The following is a 22101-nucleotide window of genomic DNA, read 5'->3' on the forward strand; positions in this document are numbered from 1 at the left end:
GACTTTACTTAAGAAACATTTTACCCCGGCTCTGACTTACCACACTGGTAAAAGTGAAAACAAGATCATATGACATTGTGTCATTTCCTGTAGTTCATATGTATTGTGTTTCATTAATATAAAAGGTAAAGTGTCTTGTGGCACAATGGTAGTGTCCCTACCTCTGAACCAGGAGACCTAGAGTCAAGTTCCTCCTGCTGTGGAGGTGTGCAATAACATCCCTGAATAGGTTGGTTAAAAAAAAGTCTTTAAAAAGGTAAAGTTGCTATCATCCTGAACCATAGAGCTGCTCTTTCATTAGAGAGAGATGACTGGTGGTGGTTTATCCTGAAAGTCACCACATTCATGCAAGAGGAGAGCCAATGAGTGATACAACATGGAAACGGACTCTCCAATCCAACTTGTGTGCACTGGCCAGATATCCAATTGGACCTATATCCCTCTAAACCCTTCCTATTCATGTACCATTTAAATGTTGTAATTGGGTTACAAAGGAGAGTCCTTCATGGTAACCTCAGCCTGTGCAGGTATCAAACCCATGTTGTTGGCATCACTCTGCTTTGTAAGGCAGCTGTCCAACCAACTGAGCTAATCTCCTGTGTGCCAAAGCTGACACTTCTATTTCTGATAAAAGGGAATCAAGGGTTATAGGGAAAGGGCAGGAAAACTGGATACGAGGAATATCAGATCAGCCATGATCATATTGAATGACAGAGTAGGGGGCCGAATGGTCTACTCCTGTTTCTATTTCTTACGGTCTTACGGTCTTAATGCATCATTTACAGGCATAGGACAGAAGGGGAAATAATATAGCAAATTGCACTGCCACATATCCCAGTGGTAATGCCAGATTATATACAAAATCTGTACTGTAGCACATTATTTCCTTTGCATCAAATAAACAACATTGTTATTAGATCAAGGAAATGAACTTATTTAATCTTTTGTTCAAAGGCTATTATCTAATCTTTAAATAAATGAGACAAACACCTTTAATTTATTACAGGGAGTTTAGACCTTTAGGAACCACATCTCTCTATGCCAACTCAGTTCAGAAACAGCCCTATGGATTTTATGGGAACCATGGAAACAATATTGAAAAATGACTTGATGGCAAAGGGTTTAAATCAAGTCTATATCAGAGTGATATGAGCTGTTTCAAAGGCATTCTGCCTGGAGGAGCTGCACAGCACACATCTAATCAAGTTCTCCTGAAGTGAGAAATCAGCTGTTGAACAGTCTACAGCAGTCATAGTGAACTATTAATTCAGAACACCATTGGTATGGCCCTGGTCATGTCTCTCATGCAAAGACAAAAGCAAAATAAATTTCTAACTGAAATAAATTAAAGATTTCTTTTTTCCCCAATTACTAGGGGATAAGGAAAATGCTGTTCCGAATGTATGCGGTGTAAATAAACATTCATAGTTAACCTGTGCACACATAGTGTAAATTATCTGTACTTTGTCACTTAATTACCATTCCCCTACCTGTCTCATTGAGATTGATAAGGTGGCCCTTACAGACACTTTGGACATTTCTCATGTTTTAAGTTGCTGCTGTGCTTGAGTACAAACTGAATTCTTTACCATAACATTGTGGTGCGCGACATTGTTTACCCCAGTGTATACAGGGCAGAGAAAGATGATCAATAGCATATCCATAGACACAACGAGATGGTCAGCCTGGGGCTCATAGGGAGCTTTCTCCAGTGAGGAAGAAGCACGTGGGTCCACGCCCCATTTGGACCACGCGCCTGATACTTCAGTATAAAACTGCAGCAGTGCTGCACTGTCGGTGATGCTGACTCACAGGTTAGGTGAGTCAGTGATAAATGACAGAGTATTAACACTGAGAAGTGCAAGGTCAGCAAATACAGAAAGCACACTATAAAAGGTGTAAACATTTAGATGATGACGTGCAGACAGACTTGAATGTACACATATAAAGAGCATAGAAAAGCAGCATGCAGGCTCGGCAGGCAATTAGGAAGACAAATGGACACTATTGCAAGTGGTTTGGAGTACAACGAATAAAGCAGTCTTGCTATAATTGTATAGCATTTTGGTGAGTCCACACTTGGAGTACTCCAGATATGAGGCAGGATACACTTGTCTTGGAGCTGGTACAAGCAAACGTTCACTGCATTGATTCCTGGTTTTGGTGAATTGTCCTGTGATGACAGGCTAAGTAAATTGGGCCAATACTTTCAGCAGGTGGGAAGAATTAAAGGCGATCTAACTGAAGTATACAGGATTCTCAGGGGGCTTGAGACAGTAGATACTGAGAGGTTGTTTCCTCTGGCTGAGGAACCAGGAACACAGGGGCCCAAACTCAGAACTGATTAGCAATCAGGGAGAACTGAGATGAGGAGGCATTTCATTTACGTATTGCATCTGTTGGTTCCGATGTGGTCTCCTCTATGTCGGGGAGACCGAATGCAGACTAGGGGACCAGTTTGCAGAGAATCTGAGCTCTGCACGTACCAACCAACCCAACCTTCCGGTTGCCATCCATTTTAATTCCCCCTCCCACTCCCCTGGCGACATGTCCATCCTTGGCCTCCCACACTGTCAGAGTGAGGCCAAACGTAAACTGGAGGAACAACACCTGACATTTCACCTTGGGAGCTTTCTGCCTAGTGGCCTCAATATTGATTCACCAGCTTCAAAATCCCTCCACCCCCAGCTTTATCCCATCTCCAGCTTCCCTGACCTGTTCTAACCCGTGCATCTTCCTACTCACTTATCTGCCGCACTCTTCCTACTGACCAATCACTATAACCCTCTACCTGCATCTACCTATCACCATCCCACCCACCTTTCCCCACCCCCTCTCCCTCTATTTACTTCTGGGTTCCCCACTCCCTCCCCAGTCTTGATGAAAGGTTTTGGCCCGAAATGTTGAGTTCCTGCTCCTCAGACGCTGTCTGACCTGCTGTGTTTGTCCCGCTCCACATTTGTTGACCTTAAAATGTTGACGCTCTTTATTGACCCTTTCAACCAAGCTGCTTTCTTTTCAAACTAGTCCATGCCTCTCATAATCTGATACACCTCTATCTGGTCCCCCGTCAGCTTTTTCTGCTTCAGTGTAAACAACCTGAGCTTATCCAGCCTGTCTTCATAGCTAAAGTGTTCCTTCCACACAATGAATTCTTCAGCCCATTAGGGAATGGTTCCTAACTTGTGTTTTGGATCTTGATTCTTTAATATGGTATCTGCCAGTGTTAGGAATGCATGATGCTTTAAGAATAAAACAGAACAACTCCAGAGTTGATCAAGAGGTAATAATGTTGGTTGGATTTTGCATTTAAGAGATGCATTTAAGAGATTTTTTCCTGTCCTCCTTCCATGTCCTTAGAGAAGAAGCAAATGGTGTCCATCAAAACCCTTGAAGCTTTTAGAAAGAAGTGGGCACTGGGGGGCTGGAGCACCTGTCTATTTAGTTGCTTCCTCATTCCCTACCCTCTTCTGAATTCAATATTGTTGCACTAGATAATACTTGATCATTAGTAACACAGGTCATCTGGTAAGTGGTAAAGAAAAAACATCCAGAGCTCTGTAATAGCACCTCTGAACAGAAAAGAGAAAGAAGGGGGAGAAAAAAGAATAATAACGAACTGGGTTCTTCCCCAGTGGGGAGTTGACTGTTGGAACAGGGAAATGATCCGTAAGGAAAAGGTGGAAACTGGTGTTGGTGCTAAACTGGCAGATTCACAATGAAACCCTTACAATCTCTAAATGCCTTTTGATGCTTAGTTTAACAAATCAGTCTCTTAAACACTGTTATGATCCTGGCTGATGATAATATTGCACAGGTCAGATCTGAGAGTGAAATTTGGCCTGATGGAGCCTGGCTTTTTTAAACTGTGGAGATCAGTTACTGAACCAATTTGCACATGCAGTTTTAACACAAAGAATAAAATGTTTATTAAACAAGAAAAATATGAACTACATTATACTTGATAAAGCAAAAGGTTGGAAAGATTTCACTCTAGACGTCAGAAAATGATTCAAATTCACATTAATCTTTTCATTCCTGCAATATTCATATAAACACTCAACCCTGAGTCATGAATTACCACTAATTCCACAGTAAGGCTTCTTGCTCAGACTCAACCTGGAACAGCTGCCACCAGTTCTCCTTTTGGCAGCTTTCTGTGCATGCTTTTATCATTCAGCTTCTATCCCAGGCACGAAAAACAAACTGCAAACTAAATTCACTGTCCTTTAATTCCAGAGCAACTACATGAGATCCTTAAACCCAGTGCCCAGTAGTACTTCACTCTCTGGCATACACCATGCTAAATTTGTGAATGATTCTGCCTCACTCCGCATGTCATTGGTCACTGTCCCTAATCAAAGCAGTTTCTTTGCTTGACCATTTTTTTCAAATGCAGCGAACTATTCACCTCAAGGATTTAAAACCTCATTAAAATATATATTGAGGAGACAAATCTTCAGACATGTAGAAACTGCAGGCTAAATCACTCCTAAATGAAACTGTAATAATGACTAATTATGGCTGTCTCTTAATACACAAAATATATTGTCGACTTAAAGGTACTAATTGTTAACAATGGCTATTGGAATCTTCTTTAAAGGCTGAATTAATTGATACACACAGAAGGACAGACACATTTGTTTAAATACATGCATGTGTGTCTGGACAAACACAGACAAAATCCAAAGAGAGGAAGTGTATCACCTGCAAACTAAAGCTTTCGCTCCCAATTGTTATTGTAGACGTTGGTCCTACGTTTGCGGGACAACATGATAAAGATGGGTGAGGAACTGGAACAGGCAGCCGAGGCTGAGGCTCGGGAGAAGGAGACTGCAAAACGTGTCCAACAGCGGATGGAGGAGATGAAAACAGAGATGGATGACCTTGTTGAGAGGGAGCAGGAAGCCTCTCGAAGATGTATGGAACTAGTAAGTACATCTAATTCAAACCCAACTCATCAAACAGGGGGGGAAAGTACAAATTCTAGATATACACAGGTGGCCGGCAAATCAAAAAGGAAAAATATCTTAATATTTTGGCTGGAACCATTCGTTGAAACTAATACAGGCTGATAGTTTATTAACATGATCTCCCCTAGAGGTTATGTTAATTTAGTTGGTGATATCTTTTCACTCTCATTTGTGCAGAATGAAGTGATTCACAAATTTCTGTACTCAAATTTAAAATTGGGCCCGTTAATTCTAACTTTAATTTGCAAGAATCTCTGTTTGTATCATCCACATACTTCTCTTTGTTTCGCTGCATGACAATAAGGTTCACTTGCAAACTGATAGAGTGACATCAATCTGTAGTTTCGTCCATCATTCTACCTTAATCAACTTATGCAATAAATGCTCTTCCATTTGATTTTTGAAGTAATAGATGCCAAAGTGTCAGCTACAATAACCTTTCACCGTACCTTGTGATAGAATCGTTAATATCTTTAGGAAGCCTTCAACTGATCTGCTTCACCAATTATACTGTTTGAAGCTTTTCACAAAAAATGGAGTCAGGGACATTTTGAGTGAGGGGCTATGTACTTGGGATAGACCTTTGTAGCAGGATTAAGAAAAAAAACGTTTGTGTTAATATACTGAATTCTATAATCTGAGGATGTCCCAAAGTCATAATGTTAATGGTTATTCACTCTTGCAAGGTATACTATTTACTCAAAGCAACTGTCTCACAAACAATAATCATAGGAGTCCTACAGTGTGGAAACAGGCCAGTTGGCCCAACAAGTCCACACCAACCCTCCAAAGAGCATCCCGTCCAGACCCATCCCCCTACCCTTTCCCTGTAACCCCGCATTTCCCATGGCTAACACACCTAACTTCACATCCCTGAACACTATGGACAATTTAGCATGGCCAATTCACCTAGGCTGCACATTTTTGGACTGTGGGAGGAAACCAGAGCACCCAGTGGAAACCCACACAGACACGGGGAGAATGTGCAAACTCCACACAGACAGTTGGCTAAGGGTGGAATCAAACCTGTGTCCCTGGGGCTGTGGGGCAGTAGTGCTAACCACTGAGCCACTGTGCTGTGTGATGGTGATAATGTGATGATGATTTGGATTAAAGTAATTTGGATTACGTGATGGCACTTGGTGTGCAAATGTTGGTCAGAACACTGGGGACAGCTCCTCCATTCTTCTCTGAAATGGCACGATGGGATCTTGTGTAGCTGCCAGAGCAGTATAATTAATGTGTAACAAAGAACAGAAATTGCTGGAGAAACTCATGTTGCCGGACCTACTGCGTTTCTTCAGCAATTTCTGTTTTTGTTTCCAATGTTCATCATCCATAGTTTTATGTTTTATTTTAATAATTAGTGTGTATGTTTCTTCATAGTTTTGGCTGGTCGCCACGCTTGAATGATTAATTGTTTGAGTTGATCATTAACTGTTTACCATACACCTAATGGTACGGTGGCATTTGGGTTTTTCTTTGAACTCTCTGGATAGTTTTTTTGAATTCATATATGGGTGTTGGTTTCACTGGCTAAGGTCGATTTTTGCTCAGCCGTACTAGTCCTGTGGAAGGTGGTCACCCAGAGTGTTGTTAGGTAGGATGTTCCAGGATGATGACCCGGTGATAGCAAAAGAAATGGCAATATAACTCCAAGTCAGGATGGTGTGTGGCTTGGAGGAGAACCTCCATCGGGTCGTGATGTTCCCATGTATCTGAATAGAATTCCTACAGTGTGGAAACAGGCCAATCGGCCCATTCAGTCCACACCCACTCGCCAAAGAACATCTGACCCAGACTCACCTCCCTACCCTATAACCCTGTGTTTCCCCATGGTTAACTCACCTAACCTATACATCCCTGGACACTATGGACAATTTAGCAAGGCCAATCCACCTAACCTGCACATCTTTGGACTGAGGGAGGAAACCGGAGGAAACCCATGCAGACACGGGAAGAACATGCAAACTCCACACAGACAGTTGCCTGAGGCTGGAATCAAACCTAAGGTCCCTGGCACTGTGAGGCTGCAGTGATAACCACTGAGCCACTGTGCTGGCCCAAAAAAATGATCTCTTCCTCTTATCCTTCAAGGTGGAAAGAGGTTTGGAAGATGTTGTGGAAGTTGTCTGTCAGAGGTACGGCATGTGATTTGTAAATGATACACACTGCTGCTACTGCTTTTCAATAGTGACAGAAGGAAATGTCTGAACGTAATGGATGCCAGTCAAGCTGCCTGATTTTTCCTGGATGGTGCTGAGCTTTCTGAGTGTTGCTGGAACTGCACTCATAGAGACAAGTGCAGAGGTTGATGCCTGAAATAACTGCACAGAGGCCTGTATCCCTTCATCAAGTCACTCTTTATTTACTTGTGCACAGTACCCTGGCTCTGACCAGCCAGCTCGGAGTCAGTCCCCCTGGACTGAGGAGATTCTAATCCCCTGGTTATATTGGTCAACCAGGGCTTTTCTGATTTACCCAGGTTAACAACCCCAATCAAGGATCTCATAGTCAACAAGATCCAGCTGGTTCCAATCACTACAATGTCAAATGCTGCCTGCAATCAATCCTCTCTGGAGTTCAGCACTTTTATTCACTTTAGGAGTAAGGTTGTAATGAGGTCAGGAGCTGAGTCCTGGTGGAACTCAAACTCTGTGGTTAGCACTGCTGCTTCACAGTGCTAGGGACCCAGGTTCGACTCCACCCTCGGGCAACTGTCTGTGTGGAGTTGGCACATTCTCCCTCTGTCTCTGTGGATTTCCTCTGGGAGCTCCAGTTTCCTTCCACTGTCTAAAGATATGGAGGTTAGGTGGATTGGCCATGCCAAGTTGCCCCATAATGTCCAGGGATGTGCAGGCTAGGTGGATTAGGGTTGCAGGGACAGGGTAAGGGGGTGGGTCTGGGGTGGTCTGCTGTTCGGAGGGTCAGTGTAGGCTCAATGGACTGAGGGGCCTGCTTCCACACTGTATGGATTCCATGAGTATCAGTGAGCAGGCTATTCCTGTACAAATACCACTTGATGGCACTGTTGATGACTTTGTTAATAATTGAGAGCAGACTGATGAAGTAGTAATTGGACAGCTGAATTTGTCCTGCTTTTTGCTCTCTGATTGGACCAGGTCAACAGCCCCAGTCAAGGAACTCATTCTATGAGGTCCACCTGGCTGACCTCATTACAATCTCTACAGGTTGTTTAATAGGGGTGCAGAATATGAGACTAAAGAAACAATAACTTTGTTTTAGGGCATTGGTCAGGCCATAGTTAGAATGTTGTGTGCAGTTTTAGGCACCTCTTCATAGACACCAGAATATTGGAGTATTTATAGTTTTACATGGTGATTTGAGATGCAGTGATAATTTTGACCGGAGCAGAGAAGGGTTTAAAAAATGTTGCAGAAGTGATTTTAAAATAGTGAGGAGTTTTGCTAAGGATGACTAGGTAAAGTCCATTTCTTCAGGTCGGCCAGTCAGGGTTGAGCAGGTGGCTATCAGAAACGTGAAATGGGGACAAAGAGAAATGTCTTCATTTACAAGTCTAGTGTAACATTGAACGCTTTGTCAAAGAAAAAGGGTCAGGGAAAGCACTAGCAAAAATCATTAAATATTGAAATGGGTCAAGACGCTTGGCTAACTGGTGAGAGCTGGACTTTGATGATTGTATCAATTGAGTTCATTTCCATACAGGCAGAGGGCAGGTTACTTAGGCACATATAAAGTGACAGGAGCAAATTACTGCAGATGCTGGAATCTGTACTGAAAATAACAAATGCTGGAGATCACAGTGGGTCAGGCAGTATCCATGGAGAGAGAGAAAGCTAATGTTTTGCGTCTAGATGACTCTTCATCAGGGCTTGAAACTTTAGCTCGTTTTCTTTCCATGAATGCTGCCTGACCTGCTGTGATCTCCAGCGTTTGTTTTCAGTACGTATAAAGTGACACTTACTGAGACAGGGCGTGAGTTAAGCTCAGAGTTATACACCTTTAAAAACTCACTCATTGAATACATTGAGATAACAAGGTGTGGAGCTGGATGAACACAGCAGGTCAAGCAGCAACAGAGGAGCAGGAAAGCTGACGTTACCGGTCTAGACCCTTCTTCAGAAATCTCTCCCAATGAATACGTTGATACCAGGTAAAGATTGGTTCTGGTTTGACTCTGATCAATTGACTATCCAGAGTATCACAGGCAGTGGGTTTAGCCGAACTTTGCTACAGTAAAGATCAGGAAACAATAGGCCAATTGGTCAAATCGTGTGCAAAGCTTTTAGACTTCTATGGCTTATGTCCCAGCATCGTTTTAATATTAATATCAACAGAACTGATGATAACAGAATAGCTTTTGGTGCTTGTAATGAGAAAGGGGGCACTTAAGAAATGATAGCCCAGTTGTTTTGTTAGTTTAGTTAAATATCTTAGAGAATCAGTATTCACATATTGAGTGCTATTGCACATTGATTTGAAGACAAAAGCCCTAAATGGTTGTCATGGTGATGGACATGATTCTGAATACTGAGTGCATGATATAATTGAATAATTGGCACTAAACGAAATAAAAACAGTTATAAAGCAAATTGTTAATCATTTTTATGATAGTGTCAAGCTAACTGATAACTGTTTCAAGTGCTTCTCTAATCAAAATGTACCACATGGTGCTATTTTCTAATTTAAACACAACCAGTGGAATCAAGTCAACAATTTCCTCCTTCTCCAATTGGCTGGTGAATCATTGTAAAAAGGAGATAATCTTTTATTAATAAAGACAGGATGTTGAAAAGCTCCATTCTTATTTATGGAGAGCTGGTGAAACATAACAACGTTATTGAGGTCTCTTCAGTTTTGCAATACATTTTTATTGGTGTTTTTCTGATTTCAGCGACTAATAAATTTGGTGGCAAAATGAATGCTTGAATGTGGAGGTGGTTTAAATGCAGTCCTCTGCAAGTTGGTTGTTCTTGGTTTCTTGCATGTTTTTTCCTTATGTAGAATCAGAATGGTTAGAGTACAGAAGAATGCCATTTGGCCCCTCATGTCTGTGCCAGCTCTCTGCAAGACTATTCGAGCAATGCGCCAATGCCCTTCCTTTCCTCCATAACCTGAAAATCTCTTCAAATAATGATCCAAACCTCCTTTGAAGGTCATGATTGAATCTGCTCCCAAGACACTCCACAGGGTTACATTCCAGATCCCAGTGACTCATTGCCAATTTATATTTTTGCTCTGGTCATCATTGATCCTTTTGCCAATGACAATCCTCCCACCAAGGGGAGTAATTTCTTTCTATCAATCTATCTAGACCCTTCATGATTTTGAACAGCTCATTCAAATCAATCCCCTCTCAAACTTACTCTTTGTCAAGGAGCAAAGCCCATTTTCTACAATCTACCTGTGTAAGTGAAATTCACTTGTGCCTTTAACCGTCCTTGTGACTATTTTCTACACCTTGTGTGTATGACAGTACAAATGTCAATGAGAATCGTTGTTGGGAAGTCATGTAGCACCTAGCCTCTCAGCTCACTGACCTAGCAGACGAGGTGCTTTGTACAGTGATAGCACTTGAGGCTGATGGTGCTTGTGGAACTGTACCCATGAATGCCATCAGAAACCTTTTTTTCCCAATAGTGTTTTTTTTCTAAGATTATTGTAGAAAATAAGAGCTTACACTGTGGAGGTTAACATATCAGTGTACAGAGAAGATCAGCCAACTATCAGGAGACAGAAAATAGGTCATATCTGTTTAACAAGTGGTGTGCTGTAGAGACCAGACCTTGGCTCTCAACTTTATTCAGTTTATACAAAGGCATTAGATGAAAGGACCAAAAGGTGTGATTGCTAAGTTTGCTGATGCCTCAATGATAGGCAGGAAAATAATTTGCAAAGAGGATATAAAGAGGCTACAAAAAGATAGAGATAGATTAAATGTGTCACCAATGATCTGACAAATGAAGTGTAATGCAAGAAATGTGAAATTATCCATTTTGGTAGGAAGAATGAGAAAGAAGCATATTATCTAAATGGTAAGAGATTGCAGAACTCTGAGATGCAGAGGGATCTGGGTGTCTTTGTGCATGAATTGCAGAAGGATGGTATGCTGGTACAGCAAGTAATTAGGAAAGCCAATAGAATGCTATTGTTTAATGCAAGGTGAATGGAATACAAAAGGAGGGACGTCATGCTTCAGTTATACAAGGTATAGGTGAGGCCAGGTCTGGAATACTGTGTACAGTTTTGGTTTCCTTATTTTTAGTCACAAGGTTGTTACTGCATGGAAGAAGGCCCTTCCCCCACAGATTTGGAGCAGCAAATGCCCAAATCTTGAACATTCATAAGTTCTCATTGATGCCAATTTTGCCGAGTAACAGTGCTGAATTCTGCACAGTAGAAGCCAGTCCTGATTCGTCAGAGATTTTCCCAGATTTTGGTTGAGAGGTCTATATTATCCATTAAGGTAAAGTCTGCCTTGGAGTTATTAAATTATTCATACATCCATGAACGCACATGTAATGGTCTAATGCTGTTATTGTTTGACCATATTAATCCAGATGCCTGGGTGGCGTTCTGGGGACCCGGGATCAAATCCTGCCATAGCAGATGGTAGAATTTGAATTTAATAAAAATCTGGGATTAGGAGTCTAATGATGACCATGAATCCATTGTTGATTGTTGGGTAAAACCCCATATGGTTCACTTAATGCCCTTTAGGGACATCCTTACCTGGCCTGGCCCACATGTGATTCTAGAACCACAGCAATGTGGTTAACTCTTAATTACCTTCTGGGTAATAAATGCTGGCCCAGTAAGAGATGCTCACATCCTGTGAATGAATAAAAAAGTATATATATTTGTGTTAAAGTTAACAATCCATTCAGTATCTGTTTATCTTGGCGGTTGTCCTGTTACACTGCAGCATTGGCCTCATTTGGTTTATATTACAGCATTGACTAAGCCAGGGGTGGAGGGAGGTGAAGGATATAATGTAATTGTAACAAATATACGGTATTTTTTATACACGAGGGAACTGCCATTACTCACTGTCATAAGTCACATATCCTCTCTATTCACATTGGAAAGGCTGATCCCTATGTGTGCCTATTTATTTTTCAGATGTTACACTATTATTAATACATTACTTGGAGAGGTTTTTCAGAGCTTCTCAGAATATTGAAAGGCGGTGGAGTTGGTGATTTTCCTAGACTCCTACTGTGTTCCCTCCCACTGTGTCTCCTTCATTACTCTTTGAGATATAGTTTGTCAAATCAATGAATCATTAGTCAGTGTTTACCCAGAAAAGTGTGAAAGAGCGAATATAATTTTTAAATCGTGTGCCTTATATGGTGTTTCTGATGGGATCCATCATTGTCATTGCCAGGAGTGAGTTCTCTGAGATGGTAATTTGTTTTCAAACTCACTTTGTTTACGGGGGTGGGGTCGGCTGGGGTCTGTATGTTGAGAGGGTTAGGGTTTGATCTCCAGGGACAGGAAGGACTGGGGGCAGGTGGAAAGTAAAATGAAGAAACACAAATGCATTTCAAACCTAAGCCCAACTTGCCTCATGCCACTCTCTATCCTTACCCTGAAACTTCTGCATTTAACAAGCATGGATGATATTGGTAGCCAATAGATGATATTGGAAGACTCCCTGTTTGTTGAAGGTGGAGCTGTAGTCAACACCATTATCTCCTCCAACTGATCTCAAAACTGCGTGATCTTGGTCTCGGCTCTGCCCTCTGCAATTGGATCCTCAGCTTTCTGATCCATAGGCCGCAATCAGTGAGGATAGGTAACTGCACCTCCTCCACGATAACCCTCAACACTGGACCCCCCCCCTCCAAGGATGCATCCTCAACCCTGCTACTGTACTTCCTGTACACCTACCACTGTGTTGCCAAATTCCGAATGAACGCCATCAACAAGTTCACTGATGACACCACCATAGTGGGATGGATATCTAACAATGACCAGTCAAAATACAGAAGGGAGATAGAGGGCTTTGTGACATGGTGCAATGAAAACAACATCTCTCTCAACGTCGGCAAAACTAAAGAACTGATCACTGACTTCAGGAAGAAAGGAGGAGAACACACTCCCATCTACATCAACGTTGTGAGAGTGAAGAGCATCAAGTTCCTCGCAGTGACAATAACCGACAATCTGTCCTGGACTTCCCACGTAGATATGATGGTCAAGAAGGCACAACAATGCCTCCTTCCTCAGGCAGCTCAGGAAATTTGGCATGTCCATAAGGTCCCTCACCACCAGATGCCCCATTGAAAACATACTGTCCGGGTGCATAATGGCCTGGTTTGGCAACTGCTCTGCCCAGGACCGTAAGAAACTACAGAAGGTGGTGTGCACAGCCCAGACCATCACAGAGACCATCCTTCCATCCATGTGCTCCATTTACACAGCTCGCTGCCACGGAAAGGCGGTCAACATCAAAGACCCATTGCACAAGCAGGTTCAGGAACAGCTTCTTTCCGGCTGTCACCAGACTATTGAATGGATTCTAGTCTCAAATAACGTAACCTATAATATAACCTGTATGCCTCTATGTCTTTTTCATCTGTATATCCTTTGCTTGGTGTGATCTGCCTGTACCGCTTGTAAACAAAGCTTTTCACTGTATTTCGGTACACGTGACAATAAGTGAATCAAAACATCAATCAAGTCACTTTCAGTAGGCAGGTCGTCCAATAAAAGCTTCTTTGGACACTGTATCCCTTCATTTTAACAGGAAATTCATTTTAACCCAAACTGGCTAATGTTCCTGGAGCTCAGGAATCCCAGCAGATTAAAAGAGATGAGAAGGTACAAGGCTGTTTGGTTTGTTAGACTCATCCTGGTGTTTATAATCACTGCTCTTTATGTAACTATTTCAGCTCCTTCTGTACCTCAGGAATCATAGAATCCCCACAGTATGGAAACAGGCCATTAGGCCCATTGAGTCCATCCTGACTCTCCCAAGACCATCCCACTCAGACGCACTCCCCTATCCTATCCCTGCAAGCCTGCATTCCCTGGACACTATGGGCAATAGCATGACCAATCCACCTAACTTGGTCATCTTTGGACTGTGGGAGGAAACTGGAGCACCTGAAGGAAATCCACGCAGACATGGGGAGAAAATGCAAACTCCACACAGACAGTCGCCTGAGGGTAGAATCGAACCCGGGTCCCTGGCGCTGTTAGGCAGCAGTGATAACCACTCCTCCCATAAGTTTATTCAACTTTCCCTTCAACGCATCATTCTATTTTCCTCAACCTGTACATTCTAGATTCTCAGCATTCTCTGGGGAAAGAAATTTCATATGAATTCCTGATTTGAATTCTTCGTCACTATGTTATATTGATGGCTTTTTAGTATTTGGTCTCACCAGCATTGGATAGCCTCGCTGTCAAGGTTAATTGCCTTTTCAACTGTTTTGTACTTGGAAAACATCAAATAAAATGTGTTGTTCAATTCTAATTCCTTTCTTCTGTTGCTCATAGACTGTTGCACTCTCTTCCTCGCCATGGAGTTTTACCCCTTTCAAGTATTTATCCAATTCTGGTTAGAAAATTGCGATTGAATCTGTCTCCATGACCATTTCAGGCAGTATATCGCAGACCGTAGCAACTCACTGCATTTAAATTCAAATTCTCCTCATCTCTGGCTCTTTTGAGAATCGCTTTAAAGCTGTGTCCTCTGATATGGCTCCTTCAGCCAATGGAATCCATTTCTCCTTACTGTATCAAACAGTGCAAGGTTTTGAATGTCTTTAATAAATCACCCTATAACCTTTGCTACTGTAAATAGAAAATCACAATTTTGTTAATCTGTCCAGATAACTGAAGTCCCGATCGTTTCGTTTTTGTGAACATCGTCTGTCTCATCTTCAAGGCCTTGAAATTCTTCCTAAACTCTGCCGACAATTAGACACAATACTCCAGCTGGGACCTATCCAGTGATTTACATAAGAGACAGGAATCAATATTCAAGCATCATGCCGCAGTCTCTTTTATTACAAAGACTAACAATTGTCAAGAACCAGCCCATTATCAGATGCCTCATAGAGCTAATTATAAACTCTACGTATTGTTATCAGTGAGTCAAGCTTGGATTCATTTTCAAATTGCAAATACCACAGACACAAAGGGAGTTGATTAAACATTATTAAGATTTAATAGAAAATGCTTTGTACTAAGCCTTGCACAGACTAGACATATCACTGCTGTTCTATATTAGTCAATATCAGCCTCATTTCATATGTTACACTGGCATAGCATGTGTGAAACCCCCTGCCAGATCAAATAGGCATCACTTTGAACTGTCAAAAACTGACCCAAAAAAAATCATATGTTTGTGTGAGATTTGTTGTGCAATTTGTGAACTGAATGGTAACTCCTGTTGTTTTAATTGTAGGCATATGTCAGAATCCAGTTTAAAACAGATAAACTGAAAGGTTCTGGCAGCTGCTGCATGGGGTCTGTACACAACATGTTTGGACCGTCTCCATGGCAACACAGGCCGAGAGAGACAAAAGAGAGACTTGGTGTGGGAAATAGAAGAATTAACATTGGATTAATGGATGGGGATTAAATGGATTAACAGCTGAGACTGAACCATATTGCACGGCAGTAGAGGAGGAGTCATGCTCTGCATCTGTGCATCATTCTCTATGACCTAGGTTTGTTTCAGAAAGACAGTGGAAGTCATTTTGACTTTGAACAATCCCGTGAAATAGCCAATGTTGGATCAGCTGTTGGTTGCATATGTCATGCTCATTTACCAGGTGTGTCCTCAGAGTGGTCTGTGAACTAAGCATAAGTCACGTGCTTTTTCATGATCAAGTGTTTCAAATTAAAAATAACCAGCAGCACTGCTTTGAACAAGATAAAAAGGTTAGTTTGTTACATAACTGTGTTGCTGAAGGTTATATAAAAAGTGAGAAAGCTATTAGCCAAAATACAGATGCAAAGATTGAAGGTTAGTCAGGATAAAAGTTATGTATGAAGCTGCAAATGAAATCAGCCTTTAATGTCATTGCTGGTCTGGCTTGCTTGAAGGTTCTTTTTCTGAAGTGAAAGTGTTACAACTTGAAGCCAAGTTAGCAGTGGTGAGGTTTTGCAGTTGAATAGTTAGAGACTGTTCCCACAAGTGGAATGAACAGAACAGGTCCTGGGAGTGAATGAAAGTTTCTTTGTTTTGGTTTTATAGCACTGGAAGTTGCAGCTCTTGGCAGTCTGGTACAACACCCAATGCTCCCTGTTGGGGTTTATATAGCTCTGCTGTGAAATACCTGCACACAATGTTTGCTTGTAGCCTGACTTTTGCATACTGCTAAACTTAAAAATAATTTCTATTCCAAACTGTCAAATCATGCCACCATGTGATGTATGAAGGTAGGATCACAGACCCATCCATTATCTTTTGGTCAAAGTCATTAACTACTTCGCTCTCTTAGCCATTATCTTGGAGGAGTCTCATTCTGTCAGATCTCTGGTGGGATAGGAAGACTTATTCATGTCTATCAGGAAGCCATTGCCAATGAGTTTCTGTTAACCCTTGAAAAAAATTGTTGAGATTAAAAGATCTCTTACAATTCTTCTTGAGTTAAGTGTTGTCTGATTCCAACACCAGTTGACTCCACAAGGATAGTCATGTGGATTCTGGGAGCCATTTTGTAAGACTTGTATCCATTTTAAAGCCACATTAGGTTTCTTTACAAAATATATTGCCTCACGTTGATGACATAAACCTCTCCTAGCATATTTCTCCAGTGAAGTCAACAGACAGAAAGGTTGAGAGAAATATTCATAGGGTAATTTCTGATTTCTCCAATCATGCAGCTATCCACCAAATACCAAATGAGCTCCCCAGAAAATGCTAATTTAAAAGAAAAATCATTGATGAGATGTGGGTATCTGTGCAAAACGAGCATTTAATGCCCATCAAGTCAGTTAAGAGTCAACCACATTGCTGTAGCTCTGGAGTCACATATAGGACAAATCAGATAAGGATAACAAATTTCCTTCCCTAAAGAACATTAGTGAACCAGATGGGTTTTCTCCCCAGCAACTAATAACAACTAAAACTCTTAATTTGAGATTTTTAAGGAGAAATGAATTCAAATTCCACCATTTCAAGTATTTGAACCTGGGTCCCCAGAACATCAACTGTGTCTCTGGAATAATAGCCTGTTGATAATGCCACTCAGCCATGACCTTCCCATGCACCAAGGAAGTCTGCTCCTTTCCTTCTTATCTCAGTCAGAAAATGCCCATTTTATATAAAAAAGGATTTAGAGCAGGGTTGTTAACCTCATGATGAGGCCAGGAATTTGCACTTCTGTACAGCTGGCTTGTTTAATGGCACTATTGTAGTGCTAACAGCCTGGGCCAATTGTCAAAGGCTGCCAGAAAAGTCGTCAGCCTGTGATCATTGGAGTCATCAAGCTTTCAGCCAGCCTCCAGGAGGCAAACTGTGAGGCCAACTCTCCAGGCAGGCCTTGAGGCATCTCCACCTGCCTGGCCACACTACAGCCAATGCCTTCCTTGGGAACTCAGTCTCCCTATCCATCATGGATTCTGATTTCATCTTTCCATGTAAGAAATTTGAAAAGTTTGAGAGAGGACGCCTCGGGATGGAATTATCCCTCCACTTACTTTTATTGAGAGATTAAAATCTGGAATTAAGAGCCTAATGAAGGCCATGAATCCTTTGTCAATTGTTGAGGAAAGCTCTATCTGGTTCACTGATGCCCTTTAGGGAAGGAAACTGCCATCCTTACCTGGTCTGGCCTACATGTGACTCCAGACCCACAGCAATGTGGTTGACTCTTAACCGCCCTCTGGGCAATTAGGGATGGGCAATAAATGCAATAAATTCATCCCGTGAATGAATAAAGGAAAAAAAAATGGCAGGAAGAATCAGTACCATGAGGGAAAGTCAACATGAAGAGGTATCAAAGGTGAACATTCTGCCTTAAGTTGGGCAAAAGTGTATTCTTTATTTAACTGCCAACTCTGAATGTTCCGTGTGTCAATTTTTTTTTAAAACTTGGCAGGCATCTCAGGTGGAGAGCCTGACGGCGATGAAACAAACCTTGCAAGCAGATCTCGAAACATCAATAAAACGTATTGCTGACCTGCAGACAGCGTTGGAGGAGGAATCCAGTGATGAAAGTGATGATGAAGCAGAAAGGTAATGTCTTCAGACTAAGACAAAACTGCAAAAAAAAGGCGTGTTTGGCTACAGACTGAAGTAGAAATATAAACTATCTGGTGGTGAAAGCTGCTCAATTTCTGGAGCCAACAGAAACAAATAGATTCACATTATCTTTCGGCTTAACACATGAAGGCCTTCAGGAATATCATGGTAGGGAATATGTTTAAAATAACCCCATAAATCACAGAAATTCATATTCCACCAATGTTTTAGTGTCTTAATAACAGCATAGCATTTGAGATACTTAAAAAAGCCACTACGGCTGGAATCTAGCCCAAAATATGCAACATAACCGTTTACAAAACGTATCTTTACCATTATAGCTACAAGATGTGGAGGTGCCGGTGTTGGACTGGGATGGACAAGGTCAGAAGTCACACAATACCCAGGTTATAGTCCAACAGGTTTATTGAAAGCATGTGATTTCAAATAAACCTGTTGGATTACGACCTGGTGTCGTGTGATTTCTGACTTTATAGATACATTGTAGTAGTTTGGACAGCACAGCATTACTGGCTGTTTGTAAATCATATCTTATTTGATACAACAGAGATTGGGTACCAAATTTACAACCAAATAGTCGGTAGTTTTACCCAAGTCGGTGTATGGAAAAAAATAAACTTGGTCTGACCAGCAGTCCAATGTTAGAATCTATAGTTGAATCCAGACAGTGTAATTGTTTTCTCTGTGGTCAGTTCGTTAATGTTGCAGCCGAAATAGATGATCAAATTATGATTTTTCCCCTCCATTATGCATAATTATTGCCCTTTGCACTAACTTGCAGCAATTAAAGAATGATCTTTCAATACACCCTGAGTGATTCTAAGAATGAGGATTGAAGAGAATATGATGATAAATTAAATTTAATAGGCAGTGCTCTGTATGGGAGGAATGTCAATGGTGGTGGTAAATTGACAAATTCTGTTCTCTCCTAGTGCAATGACGACTCTGGGAGCAGATTTGGAAAGGACAGATGTGTAAGAATAAGTTGCATGTTACATGTTTGTGCTTGCACCATTAAATAAACTAGACAAATGTCCCTCATAGAGTAAGCTCTGACAGCATGTTAAACAATTCCGTTTTTACCCTGCAAGAAAATTGTGCAATAAACAGGCCATAGGTAAGAGAGAGAGAGGAAATTGGAGGAACATGAATGCAAAATTTCTAACCACTTCTTTTATCAAGCTCTTACAGTATTAACACAGTGTGGAGCTGGAGGAACACAACAGGCCAGGCAGCATCAGAGGAGCAGGAAAGTTGACGTTTTGGGTTGGGACCCTTCTTCAGAAATGAGGGAGGGGGAAGGGAGCTCAGAAATAAATAGAGAGAGGAGGGATGGGGCTGAGGAAGGTAGGTGGGATGGTGATAGGTGAGTGCAGGTAGGCAGTGGTGGGGATTGGTCAGTAAGGTGGGAGGAGTGGATAGGTGGGAGAGAAGATGGACAGGTTGTGTCAGGTCAAGGAAGCAGGGATGAGAGGGAGGGTTGTTCATGGGATGAGGCCAGAGTGGGGAGATTTTGAAACTGGTAAAGTCCACATTGAGACCATTGGGCTGTCGGCTCCCGAGGCGGAATATGAGGTGCTGCTCCTCCAGTTTCCGGGTGATGTTGTTGTGACAGTGGAAGAGGCCCAGGATGGACATGTCACCCAGGGAGTGGGAGGGGGAGTTGAAATGGTTCGTGACTGGAAGGTGTTGTCGTTTGTTGTGAACCGAGCGCAGGTGCTCTACAAAGCGGTCTCCAAGCCTCTGCTTGGTCTCACCGATGTAGAGGAGGCCACATCGGGAGCAGTGGATGCAATAGACCACATTGACGGATGTGCAGGTGAACCTCTGCCTGATGTGAAAGGTTTGTTTGGTGGCTTGGATGAAGCTGAGAGGGGAGGTGTATGGGCAGGTGTAGCATTTCCTGCGGTTGGAGGGATAGGTGCCGGGAGTGGTGGGGCTAGTGGGGAATGTGAAGCGGACGAGGGAGTCACAGAGAAAGCGGTCCCTGTGGAAGGCAGATAGGGGTGGGGAGGGAAATATATCTTTGGCTGTGGGGTCATATTGCAGGTGGTGGAAGTGGCGGAGAATGATATGTTGGATACGGAGGTTAGTGGGGTGATGTGAGGACAAGGGGGATTCTGTCTTTATTTTTGTTTGGGGGGAGGTGATATGAGGGCAAAGGTGCGTGAAACGCAAGAGATGCGGTCGAGAGCATTTTCAACCACTGAAGGGGGGAAGTTGCAGTCCTTGAACAAAGAGGACATCTGGCATGTTCCACAGTGGAATGCCCCATCTTGGGAGCAGACGTGGCAGAGGTGGAGGAACTGGGAGGAAGGGATCGCATTCTTGCAGGAAGGTGGGTGAGAGAGGGTGTAGCTGTGGGAGTCGGTGGGCTTAAAATAGATATCGGTTTCGAGGCGGTCACCAGAGATGGAAACAGAGACGTCCAGGAAGGAGAGGGAGGATCAGAGATGGTCCAGGTGAACTTGAGGTTGGGTTGAAAGGTGTTAGTAAAGTTGATGAACTGTTCAAGCCCCTCGTGGGAGCACGAGGCGGCGCCGATACAGTCATCGATGTAGCGGAGGAAGAGGTGGGGGATGGGGCCAGTGTAGCTGTGGAAGAGGGATTGTTTCACGTATCCTACAAAAAGGCAGGCATAGCTTGGGCCCATGTGGGTTCCCATGGCCACCCCCTTAATCTGTAGGGAATGGGATGCCCACCTGGAAGAAGTTATCCTTCTCCCTCCGGAGTTCTTACTATCTCTTACAGTATTAACACATTTCAGGACAATGTTGCAAACACCACTGAAAAAGCCCATTTGTAAATATGATACCTAATTTGAATTTCAGTTAATATGATCTTCAGTTTTGCTGGACTGTCCAAGGTATTAGAAACTTTAGATAAGGGTCTGGTGCCAGGTTGAAAAGAGTAGGAGACAAAATGGACTAGATGAAGAAGGGACTTTCTGAAGAAGTGTCCCAACCCGAAGTGTCAACTTTCCTGCTCCTCTGATGCTGCCTGTCCTGCTGTGTTCCTCCAGCCCCACACTGTGTTATCTCTGACTCTAGCATCTGCGGTTCTTACTATCTCTAGATGAAGAAGCTGTTAGTTGATATTGAGCTTGGGTCTTACAGTTTATAAACTGTGAGAGATTGAGAAGACTGGGGGAGAGTAAGGGATCATGCTATAAAGTTCATAACTAACATTCAACCGTGTGTCTGTCATCTGAGCCAGAAGGAGGGATTCTGCTTGGCACTATTGTGGAAGTCAAGCTGAAATTAGATATTATTTTAGATTGAATTGTCTTCAGAGAACAAATATTAATTGGGATCATGATATTATATATAGACTGAGGCAGCATTTATTCCTTGATTTATAAAAGTGCCCTGATCTTAGAGTCATGCAGCATAGAAACAGGCCCTTCGGCCCATCAACCAACAAACACCAAACTACACTAATCCCATTTACCTGCAATTGGTCTATTGCCTACTAAAGGTTTGTCCAGATACTTCTTGAATGTTGTAGATTGTAAAAGCTTTTAAAAACTACGATTAGAACCAGTCAGACTTCTCAAGCTGTAGGACAGTGGGGTCACAAAAAAAGATGTATTGGTTGTGAGCTCTGACCAAGTTTCAGCAGCTTTTTGGCACAAGAGGTGGTATCTCAAGGTGCCGTTAAATTCTCATTTTCTTTTCATAATGGGTGTGGCCTAACATGTTGCTGCTTCAGAAAAGCCAGTGGAGCGATGGTTCTTTTAAAAATCCCCTGAAAACGAAACACTTCATCTCCTCCACACAGTCTCACAATATCTATCCCTTCCTCTGTCCCCACACTGTCCCATACACAGATCCCACACTGTCCCATACACAGTCCCACACTGTCCCATACGCAGTTCCCACACTGTCCCATACACAGTCCTCACACTTCCCCTTACAC

General features: G+C 42.3%; 1 protein-coding gene across 1 annotated transcript in view; it reads left to right on the forward strand.

Annotated features, from left to right (window-relative positions):
- The window catches only part of LOC125486002 (unconventional myosin-XVIIIb-like), a 280703-nt gene that overhangs the window by 234852 nt on the left and 23750 nt on the right, over positions 1–22101 (forward strand). The window contains exons 37-38 of the mRNA XM_048611748.1: positions 4746–4931; positions 18020–18156. Of these exons, the coding sequence (XP_048467705.1) occupies positions 4746–4931; positions 18020–18156 (323 nt within the window). The remainder of the gene's footprint in view (positions 1–4745; positions 4932–18019; positions 18157–22101) is intronic.

The sequence above is a fragment of the Rhincodon typus genome, chromosome 24 (assembly GCF_021869965.1).
Source record: "Rhincodon typus isolate 14 chromosome 24, sRhiTyp1.1, whole genome shotgun sequence".
In the NCBI taxonomy this organism is placed as follows: domain Eukaryota; kingdom Metazoa; phylum Chordata; class Chondrichthyes; order Orectolobiformes; family Rhincodontidae; genus Rhincodon; species Rhincodon typus.